General features: G+C 36.1%; 1 protein-coding gene across 1 annotated transcript in view; it reads left to right on the forward strand.

Moving 5' to 3' along the window:
• The window catches only part of ATP10A (ATPase phospholipid transporting 10A (putative)), a 140,271-nt gene that overhangs the window by 107,968 nt on the left and 12,520 nt on the right, over positions 1-19,783 (forward strand). The window contains exons 10-16 of the mRNA XM_026707529.2: positions 2,794-3,352; positions 7,705-7,808; positions 8,103-8,229; positions 9,106-9,290; positions 11,540-11,861; positions 15,180-15,256; positions 16,110-16,235. Of these exons, the coding sequence (XP_026563314.2) occupies positions 2,794-3,352; positions 7,705-7,808; positions 8,103-8,229; positions 9,106-9,290; positions 11,540-11,861; positions 15,180-15,256; positions 16,110-16,235 (1,500 nt within the window). The remainder of the gene's footprint in view (positions 1-2,793; positions 3,353-7,704; positions 7,809-8,102; positions 8,230-9,105; positions 9,291-11,539; positions 11,862-15,179; positions 15,257-16,109; positions 16,236-19,783) is intronic.

Consider the following 19,783-nt stretch of genomic DNA (forward strand, 5'->3'; position numbering starts at 1 on the left):
AGGATGCGTCGCCCACATGGCCCACGGAAACCCTCCCCGCCCATTCACTCCTTACCCAGTAAACTTGCCTGCTAAATTTCTATTTTTCCTTTTTCTGACCATCATCTGTTCTGCTGTGCTGGGAAATGGTTGGATTTCTTGCTTTCTAGCTAGTCTTTAGATCTTCGTCTCTGCTTTTAAGTACAGCTGAACTTCCCTTGGGACTGAAAGTTTGCTTGTAAGCAAATTCAGTACAGACTAACGGCAAGCATATTTGAGAGACTGAGCTAGCCGATGGCAGATAGATAGATCACTGAATGATTCTGTGAGCAACTCAATCTGCCTGCTTTGCCTGATTTTGGGTAGAAGTTACTCTTTTTTAAAAAATAAAAAATTCAATATTCAGTGCATGGTGTGTTGCGAGTTAATTTTGTGAGTTTGCTTGCTAGCAAATTTTATGTGACAGACTGAGCTAGCCAATGGCAGATAGATAGATTTCTGAATGAATCTGTGAACTCAGTCTGCCTGCTTTGCCTGATTTTGGGTAAAAGGTGCTCTTTTTTATAAAAAAAAATCAATATTTATATAAATATTTATAATATTTACATACAAGCCATGCCCATCCAGTCACATGACCACCAAGCCACACCCACAAATTAGGCCACACCCATAGAACCAGTTATTGGTCCCTGGGATCTAAAATAATGATTTTGGTGGTCCCTGAGGTCCATGAGACTTCTTTTGAAGTGCATGAAGAAAAGATTGTTCATCTCCTTAATCTGCTTACAACTTAACAACTTAAGTTAAAATCGTGCAAGTTAAAAGGATTTCAGAAATCATTCAATTCAGTCTATCAACCTTCACCCAACAGGAGTTGGGTAATTGGAGTCAATTAGACAAGTTTGTAAGAAGTTTTGATAATTAACTACTATTGAAGAAAAGTGAATAAGCCATATTAAAAAGATTCCGGTGAATGCTGTGTTTCAAGAGCAGGTCTTATACATAGAAAAAAATTAAATTATTTGAATCATTACATCTTTCTCTTTCCTGCCCTATTTAACAAACTGCCTGGCCCATTTTTATTTTTATTTTTTTGCACAAGAAAACCAGTTTTCTTGGACCTTTTTTTTTCAAGAAGATTTGCTATTCTGTTTTTCTCTGTGGGAGAACTTTCACATGGCATGCTGTGAATGCAGAAAATCTATAACTACCACCATCTTGATAGATCTAGTTAGTTAATTAGTTAGTTAGTTAGTTAGTTTATTCATTCATTTATTTGCTCCCCCTCTCATGGATAAGACAATTCTGAGTGGCTTACAAACCATAAAGATAATTATACAACCTCTATTTAAAATCCTCAGTCAACCCAAAGGAATACCTGTCTCTAGAGAATATTTGTTCCACTGTTAAATAGCTTGCAATCTTAGACTGAGTGTTAGGAAAACTCTTCTGAATATATTTTTTTTTACATTTTTAAATGCATAAATTCAATTCCTAAGTCCTGGAACAATAGGAAAGAAATTATCTACAAAGGTTCTTTGAAGGGAGCTTCGATTGTTGCCTTAGTTCCTTCATTCTTCCTTTTAGAATTCTGTTTTCTAGCATCAATCATATTAATTACCCTCTTCTGAATACATTTCATTTTGTTGATATTCCTTTTAAGTTTAATACTCAAAACCAGAGACATCTGAAGCAAAAGCTTTTCTTGATGTTGTTATTTCCAGGCCACATCAGGAGAATTTTATATAGACAAGAGAGATATATATTTTATTAGCAATCCATTTTATTATGAATGTAAAAGTACAATCCATGAAGGACTCCAAACAAATCCAAAGCAAATAGAGCAAGGAAAGATACAGGAAGGCTGATGTGGGGAGCAATTAATCTTTCTACTATAATCACAACAGAATCATGAATTCCCTACTGTTCCTCTATCCCATATGCATCCTGATAAAAGTTCTTGCTTTCTTATTGTGTTGTTTTATTAATCTTTCGCAAAGAAGATTTTTAGAAATGTAAGCATATATTTGGCCCCAAAAACATGAATTCCAAAGGACAGATTACAGAAATAATAACCAATTACAGATTTTTTTTCTTTTTATTGATCTGCCTCAGCGGTTGATCTGTTAAATGTAAATCAGTGTAGGAAAATTAGACCTAGAAGTTATTCTCCATTTATTTTCCGCACATAAGGTTATATTTGAAAAATCTGATTGAATGTCAGTGCATAAGCTATATCAGTATGTGTTACTCTGTATTTGGGGATTTATCCTCTCTAACAATCTTTGTTCTGTTCCAGTTCCCAGTTATGAATTGTTAATCGTCTTCTCTGAATTGAAGAAAATATGTGTAAACATTCAGTCTATTGTTGGGTGCACATCTGACATAAAATAGTTTGTGCCATTTGATGGGTGAGCATCAGTTGAATAAGTTATAGTTTTTTGGAGTAGTAAACTAGAGTTAGAGTAGTTTATTCTAACCTTATTTATTGCAATTATGGCTTCATATGTGTGTGAATAAGAACATATGGTATGGTTTTATCTTGCTTCTTATTCTTATTTGTGCTCCCCACTCAGGCTTCTGTCTAATTCAATGCAAAAACAATTAAGAAAGGAAGGAAGATAAACCCAAAATTGGAGGCAAGCTATGGTTGTTTTGCTTTTAAATCTTGATTTGTTATAGACTCTGAATTGTTTCTCATTTTTTTCTGCTCACTCTATTTAAAACCAACAGGTCACATGTGAGTACAACCATAAACAAACAAAACAAAAACAAAAATATCTCATCCCACTTATTGGTCTTTTTTCCTTGAAGGTCAGAATCAGATTTGAAATGAAGTCTCCAGTAAAGACCATTGAAGATTTTATTCGGAGATTCACCCCCAGCCGACTGACCTCTGGATCAAACAGTAGTAGCTCTTCAAGCCTGGCAACCAGCAAATCAAGCCAAAGAATTAGCTCAGGTGTTCTTTCCCCAGGGTCTGCAGAGTGCACTTTATTAAAATTAGAAAAGTTCTCCAACTCTTCCCAGCTAAATAACAATGGCTACAGTTCCCAGCAAACCACCTGGACCTCAGAAACTGGGGCAGAAGGGGGAGAACTGCGCTATGAAGCCGAGAGCCCTGATGAAGCTGCCCTTGTCTATGCATCCAAGGCATATGAGTGTGCTTTAGTTGGCAGGCTACCTGACCAGGTGTCAATTGAGCTACCTCACCTGGGAAGACTCACCTTTGAAGTTCTACACATCCTAGGCTTTGACTCCATCCGGAAAAGAATGTCAGTGGTTGTCAGACATCCTCTTACAAATGAAATAAATGTTTACACTAAAGGAGCAGACTCTGTAATCATGGACCTCCTTCTGCCCTGTTCATCAGGTAAAAACGATTTTTAGAGTAAAATATAGAATAATCTAAGAATGACTCATCCTGCCATAGTGCTGGTGGAGTTGGCGGAAGTGGGAGAGCTTTGTAAATGTTTGGAAATTCACTCATCGTAATTTCTTTTATGAGCTCTTCAGAAAAAAAAATCCAATGGGAAGTAAAAAGGAAAGTGGATTTCACCTATATGCCTTTTCCCATGCAAACCAAAATCAAATGTTCTATCAAAAGAACAAAATGTGCACTATAAGATTGCAACACATGCTCCCCCCTACAAATTTGCACAACATACATATCACGAAGTAGTGAAATTTGCATCATAATGCACGTTTCGGCCAACTCCTACAGTCATCCACCTCCCCAAGCACTCAATATATTTTATTACTAGATATTTTCTGACAGTATATTTTAATTCTGGGGGCACTATACATTTTTCATTGTAGCTCCTGAATCTTCCTTCATTTTGTGGCTGTATATTTTACCCTACCAGTAGTTAATTCAGACAACACCTTCCATTCACAGATCACCATGCTTTTAAAGTTGAATATGACTCTTAAATCTGTTGGACATTCACCTGAAAGTGTGGAAAGCTTAAACCTGACATAAAAATGGAGCCATGCAAACTGCCCTGCTTCTCATGGGACCCTAGTAAAGTTAGCACACAGATTGTACTTAACAGTTATATTTCTGTTCCAGGGGGTTGGAGAGAAGTAGCAGAAATCTTGATGTGTGGTCTTCTTCTTTGTACATGTTGAGTTCTTGAAATGGATGCCAGAACAAGACTACTGCTGAAAATAACTTAATTACAGCTAATATTCAGAACTTTAATTGAATTTAAGCCAGTGGATTTTTGCTATTTACTTATGATCAACCCTCTTTGGAACTAGTTTGTTCATGTGATACAGTACAGCATAATAGGCTGCTCCTTTCTTGTTAGCATTAGGAAGAATTATCTGAATCTTCAAATGTGTCATCGTGTTAAGAAGCTCCTAATTGCATAGTGAGAATTCTTGAGAAAGGTTCTGAAAATTGAATTTTGGACCATATCCAGGATTCATTTTTCATTTGGTTTAAATGCTACTCATAATTGTACACAGACATCTAAAGAATGTGTGTGGGCATATATTTTGACTGGACTACTAAAGCTAGCATAACTTCTTCCAGTATTTCAGCTTGCCCTTACTCTGACCTTCCTAAACTGATAAGGCAGGGCTCTTAATTACAAAAAAAAATGTAGTTAAATTCATGCTTTATTCTTTCGGTACAATATGAAAAAGTTAGTGGTGGAATTCACCATGTGGCAATGTAAGGAGATAATCCTTACTTCTCTTCCAGATATTAGGAAGCTCCTTTTAATTTTCATTCTTGAACACCTGCACAAGGTTACTCTAAAGATAAACAGATATTCTGAGGCAAAGAGATGTTTGAATGTCACAAAATGGCCAACTGATATGGCATAGCCAATCACAAAATAGTGTTTACCTAAAACCATGCTAATGAGATTTCCTGCCATTATCCCCTAGACTAGGGCTGTCAAACTCATGGCCTGTGGGCCAGATGCATCACACGCTGGCAACACCCATGCCCAGTTTAGCAAAGGGGGGAAGTCCCAATATGTCACATGACGCCACAGTGATAACGTGAATTTGACACTCCTGCCCTAGACTGTTTCCATACCCACCATGCTTATTTTCTTTATCATTATTTATTTATATTTATTAAGAATCTTAAATATAGTAAAAGTAAAATCTAAACGAAAAAATAGGACAAAGAAAGATGAAAAAAGGATAGGATAGGATAGGGAAAGGGGAAAGGAAGGAAGAGAGAGAGGGAGGGAGGGAGGGAGGGAGGGAGGAAGGAAGGGAGGAAGGAAGGAAGGAAGGAAGGAAGGAAGGAAGGAAGGATTATGAAATATAATAATTTTCTATCTCCTCCCTCTTAATTTCTCCAGAAATTCCTTCAACCCATTATTTAATTCTCATCTTTTTAATCATTAAATTCATAAATCATGATTTTACTTTTTTTCTTTTCACAAAAAAATCCATAAAGCTTTGCAGCCTTTTAAAAATGCCCTTGTTGTTTTCACTCTGATCAAACAGGTCAGTTGTGCCATTTCTGCCAGTTCCAATATTTTTATAATCTATTCTTCCATTGATGGACAACATATTTATTTTTTACAAAATTGGGACAATTATTGAATACAAAATTGATACTAGAGATCTGCATTTGTTTTGTACTATGCCCACTTCACATTAATTTTGTTCAAATTGATTTTTTTTTAAACAATAACCTGGCAAATATCGAGATTAGTATCTATAGCCTTGAAATGTGTTAAATATAGAATAAAAGTGATCTAACTTCAATAACCACAGAGAGGCAAATTAGGCAGTTAAAATAAAGGGATGGGCTTATATAGTTACCTATAAATCAACAGTGTGTATTTTTTATCTGTATATGAATTTTCTGTGAGACAGAATTCATATATATTCTGTGTTTGTATGTATACAAACATGCATACCATTGCTTATTTTAATATTTAGTTTTTTAAAAGCATTTTGGGGGTTTTAGAATGATCTTTTGATATCAAGGGTTTTTTTAATTTGTGAAGTTTTTGGCTATTTGCAGAAGAAGAAGAAAAAGGAGGAGGAAGGGGAGAGAGAGGAAGAGGAGGAAGATGGGAAAAGGGAGGAGGAGGAAGAGGAGGAGGAAGAGACGGGGTGGCAAGGAAGGAGGAGAAAAGCTCTTCATTGAATCATGGACAATTCTATGGACCAGCTCTCTTCACATATTCCAATCTTGTATAGTTTTTTTATTATTATTACTGCCATTCCAAGCATAACTGCCTTTACCCGAGAATTTGATTGCACGACATGGCTAAAATAAGTATGGCAGAATTTTTTTATTTTGTCTTCCAGTGATATATCTGGTTTTATATGCTCCAGTATTTGCTTCTTTGTCATTTTTGCTGCCGTGGAATACACAGGAGCCTTGTCCAACATAATAGTTTTCCTGCTGTCTAGTTTTTACAGCTTTCATAGTTGTAGGTGGCTGTGATATCATCTTTTGCGATTTTACAATTAATAGTACTTGCAAATACTATTATTGAATACAATATATTCTATGGATTGAAATGCTAATGAAACAAGACACTGAAATAAAAACAACTTTTTAGATTTGGTAGTCAGATCAGATTTTTTCCTGTGACACATTTGCATGGTATGTTTGCATGAAATGTAATCTTCAGATTTTTGACAGATGTTTGTTCTGGCACAAATATCTTGCCATAATTATTTTAAAATTTCTGGAAAAGCTGGAGAAAATTACTTCAAAGATTTTCTGTATGCAGTATTTAATGAAATCTCAAATGATGAAGCAATGAACCTTTTTTGCCTTTTAGAAACCAAACTAGAAGAAAGTTACAGGATTAAGAAATGTAGCTGAAGTAAACTTTTCTGATGAGGCTATTTGTATTCTGTATAAAAGCATCCGCCTCGATGCTTGTTTTTCTGACCATGAGAGTTTTGCTGGTGCAAAACAGCTCAATAATTAAAGCTTATCATGAAGGAGTGTTTGAAAGGTTTATTGGGCACCCCTTTGCATTCATCATATCAGCACTTAATATTTTAGCTGGCATAGACCTTAACATTATTAAGTATTATACTAGATGGTGTTTTTAAAAGTTTACTAAAATATATTTTACTTTTTTTGCTTGATAGAAAAACCCTTTTTTTTAAAAAAAATGAAAACATAATTAAGGGTGTTTTTTTATATACCATAAAGTCAGGGCTGATTCCTAACAATTACCTGGACAGGTTCTTTCTGTATTCTTGGCAAGATTTCAAAAGTGGTTTCCCATTTCCTCTTTCCTGGAGCTGAGAAGGAGTAACTGGCCCAAAATCATTCAGCTAACTTTGTTCCTAAGGCAAGTGTAGAACTCACAGTGTCCAAGTTTCTCTTCTGGACTCTTTAAAATGGCTCTCAGTATAAGTATTACATTTCCAAAAAGGCAGCTATTGCAATTAATCACAACTAGTGAGGCCTTCACTGTCTATGCTTTGACCATGTATATAAGCCTCTCTGTCTGTCTACCTGGCTGGCTGGCTGGCATATATAGTGCTCTCCTAATTCTACATTAATCTGAGCAGTTGAACGTAAATAATATAAATGAATGTAAATAATAAAAATGACATAGAAAATCTCAGAGAAAAGGTATGCCATATACTTAAAATAATTCATTTGAACAACACAAACCTGGAACTTGATAGGAGTTAGCAATTCTGAAAACCAAAGGGTTTCATGTTAAAACAATGGATTAGTACTAAATTTAACTGTTCTTTTGTTATTTCTAGATGACGCCCGAAACAGGCATCAAAAGAAAATCCAAAGCAAAACCCAAAGGTTTCTTAACTTGTATGCTGCTGATGGTCTGAGGACATTGTGCATTGCAAAGAAAGTAAGCCCCGCCCCCACATACTTCCTAATATATATTTTTCCACCCTGTTGCTCAGCATCCCAGATGGCTTGGCCAACTCTTAAGGACTTTTGGAGATCAAGTCGAAGACATCCGGAAAGCATTTGATTCAGAAAAAAATCCCGAAGTGTATATTTCAGGGTACTTTTTTTTAATCTGGGGTGGAGGGATGAATTTATGGTCACAATCCAAAAGGACACTAGGAGATGGTTGATAGCGTTCTCATTAGATTGGATTATGATTCTGTAAATGCTTGCATTTTGATTTTTCCAAAAGGTGCTGAGCAATGCGGACTATTCTTGCTGGTTAAAAAGTCACATTGAAGCAGAAGCCTCTATTGAAAACCGTGAGGAGCTGCTCTTCCAGTCTGCCAGCCGTATAGAGACGAATCTTCACCTGCTAGGTATCTTGGCATCTAAGCCATATATTAATCATTTGCTTACATACCCTGTCCCGTTTCAGTAAAGTCAAAAATATCATTTCTCGTTGAGCTATTACCTGTGTTGGACCAAACAATTAGAACCTTCTAATGTTTAAGAAAAAATAAAGAAGAAAATGACGTTTGAAATACAGTAGTAACTTTGATAAATGAAAGTGTAGCTGAACTCAGCTGAAAATAATGAAACCATCTTAATTTAACTAAGCCATCTTAATTTAAGCCATCTTAATTCAACTAAGTCCTAGAGCAGCCTTTATTAAGGTAAGGTGGGCTGTATAAGTGTTGCAATGATGCAGGTTGATCAACTGTCCTTTCCCACATAGCTGGAGCATATGTGTCTAGTACCAGCCATGTCTCATATACGTTACACATCTTATGATATCATCATGCCAGTTCCCCAATATATGCAATTTATATGATGTCATCATCATGATGCTTTTAACATTTCTTGTCATCTCCCCAGGACGCTCATGAGTTTAAAATACTTTAAAAATCCAGCAATAGATTTTCCACATCCTCTGAGGTGATTGATTCCACTGTAAACCATTTCTGTTACCAGACAAATTTCCAAAGTTTTCATCTAATGTCTTTTGCTTTATAAGCCTTATAAAGCACTTTTTCTGCAAGATTGTGATTACTAGCATGACATGTTTCTGATTACACTATGTCCATTAACCCTAAAATTGCAGCAAAATCATCTCCTTTGTCAATAGTTAGTAACAGTGACAATTAAAGGATATTTTAAATGATTTCTTTCCAGTTTTGCTGCTGGCATGTTGTCTTCCTTTTTAAACTATATGTTTGAAGCATGGTTTCTGTTTTCTTTTGCTTTTGTCCCAGGTGCCACTGGCATTGAAGACCGTTTGCAGGATGGGGTCCCAGAAACCATCACAAACCTGCGCAAGGCTGGCCTTCAGATATGGGTTCTAACAGGAGATAAACAAGAAACTGCCATTAATATTGCTTATGCCTGCAAGTTATTGGATCATGATGAAGAGATCATTACTCTGAATGCTGATTCAGTGGTATGACAACATATAGCACATTATCATGCAATTCTAATCTGGTGAACCATAAGCAATATACAGTATGTTATGGTGAACCCTTTGAGATAGATCAGATGAATAAACCAACTCAACAGGAAGACTGCCTAATTTATTTATTTATTTTATTTATTTAATTAATTTGTCAATCGCTTACAAGATAATAGGTATAAGTATAAACATGAGTAAGAATACAGGAAATAGGTACGAATAAATGGGGACAATAGGACAGGGATGGGAGGGACGATGGTGCACTTATGCACGCCCCTTACTCTTAGGAATGGAGTGAGGTCAATAGTGGATAGTTGGAGGTTAAAGGAGTGGGAATTTGAGGATGTAAACAACAGTCAGGTACTGCATTCCAGGCATTGACCACTCTGTTGCTGAAGTCGTACTTTCTGCAATCAAGTCTGGAATGGTTTATTTATTGATAATTTATTGAGATTGATTTAACTAACAGAATATAGGTCGTCCTCGATTTACAACCATTCATTTGGTGACAGTTCACAGTTACGATGGCATTGAAAAAGTGACTTATGACTCTTTTGCAACTTTATGAGAAGCAAAGTCAATAGTGAAGCCAGATTCATTTAACAACCATGTTACTAAATTAACAACTGCAGTGATTCACTTAATAGCTGTGGCAAGAAAGTTGTAAAATGAGGCAAAAATCATTTAACAATTGTCTTGCTTAGCAATGGAAGTGTTGGGCTCAATTGTGATCATCAGCCAAGGACTACCAAGCTTGTGCTGCTTGCAATACTGCTTGTGTTTTCCCTTCCCACCTTTTTATACCCCACTGAGTCAGGAAGGAGCCAGCATGAACTTCCTCCTAATAATATCTCCTTTCTCGGCTTAAAGGATGCTTCTGCCCTTGTTCTTTGGCTTCTGAATAGCTTCTGAATATTCCTTCAAGGCTATCTCCACATCTCTCTACAATTATCCATCTACTGCAAAATATATCTGAAATACTTGGAATACTCATCTCTAATGATCTAAGTGCTAGAGCCCACTGTAACTAGATAGCCAAAAAGGCATTAAGAGTTGTTACCTGAATCCTACATAGCTTTTTCTCTGGTAATATCACACTACTAACTAGAGCATACAAAACATTTGCTACACCAATACTTGAATACAGCTCATCAGCCTGGAACCCACATTGCATATCTGATATTAGCACAGTTGAGAAAGTTGAGAAATATTTCACAAGAATAGTTCTCCACTCCTCTACTCGTTGTAGAATACCTTATGCCACCAGACTTGAAATTCTAGACCTAGAAAACCTTGAATTACGCCGTCTTCAGTCTGATCTAAGTATGGTATATAAAATCATACATTGTAATGACTTACCTGTCAATGAATACTTCAGCTTGAACCATAACAACACAAGAGCACACAATAGATACAAACTCAAGATTAACCGCACCAAACTTGATTACAGGAAATATGACTTCAGCAACAGAGTGGTCACTGTCTGGAATACTTTACCTGACTCTGTGGTTTCTTCCCCAAACCCCCAAAACTTTAACCTTAGACAGTCTACTATTGACCTCACCCCTTTCCTAAGAGGGGGCGTGCATAGGCGCACCAACGTGCCTACCATCCCTGTCCTATTGTTTCTTTTATTTTTCTTATATGTACCCATTTCATGTATTCATGACTATGTATATACTTATACCTATTATCTTGTAAGCGATTGACAAATCAAAATAAATAAATAAAAATAAATATCAAATTTCTTCACAATTTTCAGTTAGCACATCTAACATGGCCATGCTGTTCAATATGTTTGGAGGGCATAGGATTGAGAAAAGCAGTCCTAAAGTATTTTGTATACCTAAACACAAAGCCAGCTGGGTGACCTCAGGCCTCAGTTTCTCTCAGAACTAGGAAGGACAAACACACATTTGAAAAACCTAAAATCTATCTATCTGTCTGTCTGTCTATCTGTCTATCTAATCTAGCTAGCTATCTGTCACACACGGACACACACTGTACATATCACTTGTGAAACAATTTAATAATTCCCACTAATGGAAAGAGGAGTAGTTCTGCTTTTCTTTGTGCCAGAAATTGTGTTTAGTTCTTAATTCTAATTAATTCTGATTTATAAACACATTAATATTTTCAACAAAATGAAAGCATGATTTTAAAAACAGTGCTGCAGCCATCCAGTCATTGCCATTGGAATACTTTCCTTTCCTAATTGTTTTTGTTGTTTTTCTAACTAGGAAATGTGTGCTGTGATGCTGGAACAACACTTGAATTTTGTAGAGTCTAAATTTTACAGTGAAACAACAGAGAACTTTCTTCAGAAAACAAAAGGAGAGTTTACCCCCTTCTCTGTGTCGTCATCATTTAGCAAGCCCAACCTGGGCTTAGTCATTGATGGGAAGACCTTGGCTTATGCTCTGGACAAAGGCCTGGAAGACAAATTTCTTACATTAGCCAGAAGGTGTCGCTCTGTGCTATGCTGCCGTTCTACTCCCATTCAAAAAGGGATGGTTGTGAAACTGATCAGAGATAAACTCAAGACAATGACTTTGGCCATAGGCAAGTATCCTGATTTAATGAATATTGGTTTGCATAAGCATCAGTGCAAACATTCTTTTTTATTTGGATATGAGCCCTGATCTTTATTCAAGCCAGTATATCCATAAGTCTTATGCTTACATTGCTTGGATTTTGTTCTTTCGGTCATGTAAATGGCTAGCCTGCATGATTAGATTTTTAAATGTATTTGTAAAAAAATATATTAATGTCTAATGTAAGTTTCTGCATTGATGTAGGCCTGAGGTTTTTTAATGTGATTTTTGAGGGTTGAATGTAATTATATTTCAAAGCCATTTGAAATGTGCAAAACATAAAAAAAATTATTGTGTTTACTGTGGTCAAGGGGATAGGGAATGACAGAGAGAGACACATAATTCTGAATTGTAAGGGGGAATGACCTTCATCAAATAATAGCAGATGTGTGAAACTAAACAGAGAAAATTAAATTGCATAGGACTGTCCTATTTGAATCCTCCATAGCTATTGACTGATTTGTTCTGAGGCCACTATAGTTTAATGGTTAGAGGTGTGAACATCCTCATTTCTCTTCGTAGAAATTAAATTTTGGTATTATACTTCTGTGGCAGATGTCATAATGTCATGGAAGGTATGGGCTTGCTAATTTGCTAACTACTCAGGGACTGTACTAGCAGTAGAGAACAGTTACAAAAGGAAGAAACCAGATACTTATAAGAGAAAGAGGTGTTGAAGAAGCCTCAAACCAGCAGCAATTGATTTGTCTGCTGCTTTATGCTCTTTATAATAAAAAACGGCTTTTAGAACAAAAGGCTGGTGCTCTGTTTTTCTTTCAATGGATGCCATGTACAACTGAAAGGTGAAATCTTTATCATGGCTAATAAGGTCTATGCTGTATTTCCCAGTTAAGGCCACTTGGAAATGGCTGTCAATATATATATATATATAACTTAGATGGCTCTTGAAGGACTACGCAATTTGTGCAAAGTTAATAGTTATGTAAGCTTAATTCCCAGTGAGCATCTATCAGTTAATTGTTAGCTAAGGAAATCAGTGCTCAGGCTAAGTCCAGACATTGTCAGTTATCAAACTATTATGCAATGAAGCTGGTGGTGAGCTGAATTAAACTCTTTTCTTCCATCTGGTGCAGGGAGAGACAAAGGATGCCCAATAAAAACACTGGAGCGAAATAGGAGCTGGATTGGTGTTCTCTTTCTTCTCCTCTCCCTCCCTCCCCTTTCCTATTTGTGGATAGGGAATGGATGCTTAACTTCAATAGATGGTCAACTTCTTACTCGTTTAACTTAGTTTCTAAGTGTTTGCACTTGAACTTCGGACTCTTTGTATATTTCTAATGGTAGCATCTCATGGCATGCAGGTTACTGCTTGCATACCTTTGAAACTAATCAAGTAAAGGAAAAATCCAAAACATTGCATTTACTTGAGTGCATCTGCTATTTTATCATTCCAGTTCTGTGTTCGGAAAACATAATCCTCAGCTATAGGCTTACTTTTGAAATTGGAGAAAATATTACCAAGCAATTTGCATGATATGAACATATGCTTGGTGAACTCAGTATCAAACTTGTTCTAAGAAGGCAGTCTTTCCTTGTTAAATCTCAAGGGAAAGTAATGGGTTATATTCAGATTTATTTAGATTTAGAGTGAAATAGACACTGTCAATCCTGACTATTTCATCCATTTCAATGGGACCATTCTAAGTGTGGATATTCATGTTTGGTTTGGGCGTTGTTTTTCATGGCAAAAGTAGAAAAGTGTTCCTATGGACTGTTATCTGAAAAGGAAGCAGGAATCTCAGCATATAATATAGCACATAGCATTTTTAAATATGAAATTGTCGTCTAAATAAGTCTTCCCTCCAATGATGTTGGACTAAAATTCAAAACTATTGTTGCCATAATTGAAAGACAATTCTGGAATCAAGTATTCTGGAACATATGGAGAGTCTCTGGTCGTGGGACAACTAACTTAAAGTATACCAAGATTGCTACAGTGGAATATATCATATCCTGGATATTTTTTTCTGTAATCTTTGTAGCAAATACAAGAACAGTCATTAGCAACACCTATTAACAAAAACTGCACTTTCACTTTATAATCAAGGATCTGAAAATAATAGAAATGAATTTCTAAATGGCAATGACACTCCTTTTCGAATCTGACCTATGCAGAGAGAGAAAAAGAAAAATTGTTTTTCTGCCAGTTCCCCATGGAAAAAGTATTTGGGGGTGGAGTATAGAGTTTAGAACTCTGCAGAGATCAGGGTTCAAAAGCTAGATGTGATTCATAGCACATTTGAGTATGTGCATGATATCTGTCAGGAATGCCTTAAATGCATCTTTTTCCATGGCGATGAACAAATAAAAGTAAGATGTTTAGCAAATATGTGTTGTTTTATAACACAATACTATAATGTCGAACCACAAGAAAAGACAGGACAGCTGATCTGACAATCTATTTCCAGTAAATCCTGAGGCAGTTTGTATGGGTTCTGAATGACCCTGAAAGGCCTGTGCCTTAGAAATTAGACATCAATGTTACTAGCCACAATCGTAAGCAGGTGGTATATCAGAGGTGTCTAACTTGCGTCATCACGATGGTGTCACATGATGTATTGTGGCTTTTTTCCCCTTCGCTAAACTGGGCGCGACTGTGGCCAGCACCTGACGCATCCAGCATCTCCGCAGGCCGCAAGTTTGACAGCCCTGAGGTACATCTTTGAGAAGCATCCATTTTCTCTGTAACTGGATAATTGGATACAACATTAATTGTCAGCATACAAACAAATAAAAACAGATTATCCATTTCCTGTTCTGCAGGATGTGCTTGTTTTATTCCCAGAATTAAATTTTCTACTTCTTCAAAGTAAATTCCAAACATGCAATATTTGGCATCACCTTTCTTATCAGCATCTAGAACATATATTTGTCATTTTTCATAACAATATTTCTAATTGCCCAATCACTGCATGCGAATAAAGTTTCCAGAAATTTACTGCTTGGGTATTGCTTCATTCATTTTCTCTTTTGAATGGATGACAATTTTGCAATGAAGAGCAAGTGCACACTGTATTTTATATGTCATTTAATGGCTATACATTGTTTTAAGATGATTTAATTTGGCATGAATCCCATCTATATAAATGGGACAGATGAGGCTTTGAAATTATAGTTAGTCTAAATTATAGACATTCCATTCATGGATAGCTTATCTCTCTCACAATTCTCTTGATTCAAAAGAGCAGTCTTTTCTGCTGTTACCTGTCCTTAATAATCACTACTTCACTTAATGACAAGTAATATGTTTTCCATTTGTTACCAGGTGATGGGGCTAATGACGTCAGTATGATCCAAGTGGCTGATATTGGTGTGGGGATTTCTGGTCCAGAAGGCATGCAGGTAATTTATGTTTACTGACAAGTGCAGGGTAAAGTTACGTCCATATGTTTCTGTATGTCTAAATATACTCATCTTGTTTGTTAGCTGCAACAGGCTGATTGAAGCAGATACTGCAAATTTCAGAGGTCTTACTTTCTGCTTCAAGACTGATAAGACAGACATTAAATAAAAGTAATTTGCTAATTTATCTTTTTTTTTTTTTAGCAATCTCTTTTCTACACCAGCTACATTTATCTATCTAATAAGAGAGTTTTGCACACTGAAAAGTTTCTCTTCTTTAACTCCAGATTCCTTTCTAGGTTCTTGTAAAATTATCTCTCAACGGAACTAGAAAAGAAATACTAATTTGTATAGCTAAGAAAAAAAATCTAGACAGCACATGATATATGACAATAAATATCCATACCTATTCACAATTATGCCGATATGACAAAATGTACATATTATTCCTTGAAGAAGTCTACTCATATTCATATTCTCATTTTCTTAAAGCAGCTGTACTTTTTTTTCCTCACATGAAAGCTAAAAACAGGCTACTCTTTTTGCATTGTAGAGAAGAAATAGACTGTCACAAGGTCTAAAATATTTCTTCCATATCATTTTAAACATGTGCAGCCCTAATAAATATACCCACTTATGAATGAATGAGCCTTCTTTTGTAGACAATATTAATAAGCAAGTTAAATGACATTTTCTCTTTTTATAAACATCATGGACTTTCATTTCTATCATTTGTAAATCAGTGATATCAATGGATTTCTAACTATACCATCTAAATTGTGATATGTCATTTCTATAGTTTAAAAAGTATCATTCATAAATAATGTCACTTTTAATTGTTCTTGCATTGAAGGCTGTGATGGCGAGTGACTTTGCAGTTCCAAAATTCCGATATTTAGAGAAACTACTTCTTGTGCATGGCCACTGGTGTTACTCCCGACTTGCCAACATGGTGCTGTATTTTTTCTACAAAAATGCAGTAAGTATATTAGTTTGAAGTTATCTTTATTCCTATATCTTGTTCCTGGATTGCAACAAGCTGAAAAGCTTACCTGTGGTTCAGAGGTGGTATTCAGCAGGTTCTGACCAGTACTGGAGAACCAGTAGTGGAAATTTTGAGTAGTTTGGAAAACCGGCAAATACCACCTCTGCCTGGAGATTTTACAGTATCCTTCCCCTGCCACACCCACCAAGCCACGCCCACAGAACCAGTAGTAAAAAAAAAAATTGAATCCCACCACTGCTGTGGTTCTTTCCCTTTGATCTCAATTAGTAATTACATAGTGTGTCTTCAGAACTTTAAACATTCAATATGCATTCCAGTTAAATCACCTCAAAAAAAGAATTTGGAACAGATTGCAATATCCTAGCATGAAAGGCAACAAAAAACTAAAATCGAGTTGGAGCTGGTTTTCAGTAGCTGTCTAGAATGAATTCACATTTCTGATTCTGAACTAGCACTTCCTATATCATCCAGACCTCAAATGGCCAAGAGATGTGTCCCACCATAGTCCATAAAAGCAATTCAAATGTTATGATCTCCTTAATGACTGCATAAAATCTGAATGTTAACAGTATGTCTATATTGAACAATTGTGCCACATTGATAGAACACCATTCTTTTTAAAGTTATAAGATAGTTTTCTGGATATAATTATTAAACTCTTAAGTTTTCAGAAAAAGTTATTGCAGCTGAGATATATGATATATTGAGTGCAGCTGAGATCAGTGCCAGGTAAAAATCATGCCCATGCAACAAGTTTGCTCCTTAAGGAGAGTGTGACCTTTTCCAAATGGACATGTATCTCATATCCAAATTACTGTTCTACTGTTCTATTGCTTTGATTATGCTTCAGTAAATCATTCTTATTAGTCCAATAATTACTTCATTCATGGAGAATAATGCCACATTTTACCACTTTTTCAATAATCTTCCTATGAAACTAGAAGGGGAAAGAGGCTTAGGTAAGAAAAATGCAAGTTAAAGCAATGAGATCCATCTGGTCCATAAGATGCAAGAACCTGTAAGACTAAAAGAAGATCTTCTTACTCTTGGTAAAGTTAGTCCTTTATAGTTCTGTGGTGATTAGTGGCTAATAATTTATGTAGGTTTCTTACAACAGTATTTCACTTCCTTTTAGAACCTTTTCCAATACGTTATAAGCAAAGGAATTTTTTTTTTAAAGTGACATCAGCATTCATTAAAGAAGATAGAAAGGTAGATCAGGTTAGACCAGACTAAGGAACCAATGCCATATAGGTCAGGAGTTTTATTTTAACTGCTATAGTAACAGAATCTTGCAAGTCTGATCGTGCTTCTCCCCTCCGTCCTTTATCTCTGTGAGAACTAGAGAGTCTTTTCTCTTTGCAAGTTACAGTTCAGCCCCCATGAGGGTTAGGGTTAGGTTAGGGTTCCATCTCACTGTAGCCTGGTAGTGATACTTTCTCCTATCCATCAAGGCCATTTTCTTAGGAAGGGAAGGGAAGGGAAGGGAGGGAGGGAGGGAGGGAGGGAGGAAGGAAGGAAGGAAGGAAGGAAGTTAGTTAGTTCATAAACATTAGGAAAAGAATGTGGCAGAAGATTAGGATTGTGTGATGAAAAGTGGGAAACAGTTGAATTGGAAAACAAAGCCAGGAGAAGGGGTAAAAGGTAACATGGAGGAAGGAACCAGTGATATGCAGCGAGTCAGAATTCTAGTTGCTGTAATAGATACTCTAATTTCAAGTGCCCCATTCTGTATGATTCTAAGGAACAAATGCTATAATTACACATTATCCCTTGTTTTAAACATTTTTGGTCTGGCAGTACTTGTTAAAATACAGATGGCTGGCATTTACAAGACATTCACACAGACCCTGCTGTGTGACAGGGAATCACGTGTATACATTTGATAACAAGAATAAGATGTGCAACTTAGGAATACTTTATGGAGCACATTTGACAGATTTCAGCTTTACAGGATCCACCATATTATTTTTAACTCTCCAATCAGCCAGAATTTATCACACCGAATATGAAAGCAATATCAGCTTCAAAATGGGGCTTACAACAACAAAACCAGACTTAATTTCCTGCAGCAAAATTGGAAGGATACACTGGAATGACCCAATTGCAAATGAATACAATTATATCTTATAATCATATGAAGGTAACCATGCACCAGGAAAATACAATAAAAAAAGAACTGTGTCAAAAACAAGTCTTTCAAGAGCTACAAGATATGCATAGCTGCTTTGTAGTTAGAATGGTCTTTCTGATCCTCTTAATCTATTCATTCAGTTTATCTGTGTGTGTACTTAATATGAAATGACCACAGATCTATACATTTCAAACGGGCTCGCATGTAAACATGGATACATCACAAAATGCTGCATGATGACAGTGAAGAGAAAAATCCTTGTTCCAAAGTAAATTTGAGCCAGTCAAAACCAATACTGCCCTCTTTTTTTCCTATCACATAAAATCATTTTAATGCATAAAATCATCAGAAAAGTGGACCAATTTGATATGAAGGTTCGGTTTGCCCTGCATCAAGTAAAAATAGACAATATAAATGATGTTACAAAATATTGATATAAACAGAATAAAACAACAGTTAAATTTAGAAAGCCTGAGGAAAAAGAAGTAAATGAAAGATACTCCAAAATCATCCTAGTGGTTGCTAAAGGTCATTCTAATGGTCTAGAACGGGGTGGGAAAACGATGGCCCTTTATGAATTGTGGATTTCAGTTCCCAGAATTCCTGATCCAGCCATGGGAGTTGAAGTCCACAAGTCATAAAGGGGCCATTGTTCCCAACCTCTGGTCTAGAAGGACATTCCAATAAGGAAGCCCGCGTAAAGACTTAGGTCAAGAACTCAGGCAAACAAGGTCAAGATTTGAAAATCTTCAAACATTGTAGCCCTCAAGCCAATTAACAATCATAAAGGTCAAGGCCACCATTGGAACTGAACTCATAAATAAAACAAGCACGCATTGTTAAGAATTGAAGTCTCCCTTGCCAAATTCAGTCTAGTTATGGGAAGAAAAGCAAATTGTGATTACTTCCTCCACCACAGTATGAAGCCTATTCTCCATGGGGAGGAAAAGGAAAGGGTTGATTATCCACGTCTTCTTTAGGAACACAGAAAAGTGTAGTTGGGTTTTGTAGGCAAGGCTTCAGAAAGAAGTTTCTTCACCAACTCCCATTAAGGCCGTGGATCTGAACGTTCTATTCCCTGATACTGATTTGGCATTATAATTCATCCTCAGAGCCCATTTTCTTAAAAACAGTTCATGGTGACATTCATGGCTCCGCAGACTGTTCTAAATGTAGATTAAAAGCTGTTCTTAATGTAGGTATAAAGCAAAAATTAAATGTTTTCCTGATCAAGTAACTTTCTATAATATCACATTTATTAAAACTGCATATATCCATCATCTTCACCTGACAAGAATGATTATAGCTTTTATGCTATTCTGCTTGTCAGTTGCATGAAAAGAAATGTATGTATGTATGCATGCATGCATGCATGTAAACACACACA

The sequence above is a fragment of the Pseudonaja textilis genome, chromosome 8, assembly GCF_049901715.1.
Source record: "Pseudonaja textilis isolate UNSWEBS1 chromosome 8, rPseTex1.2, whole genome shotgun sequence".
NCBI classification, from domain to species: domain Eukaryota; kingdom Metazoa; phylum Chordata; class Lepidosauria; order Squamata; family Elapidae; genus Pseudonaja; species Pseudonaja textilis.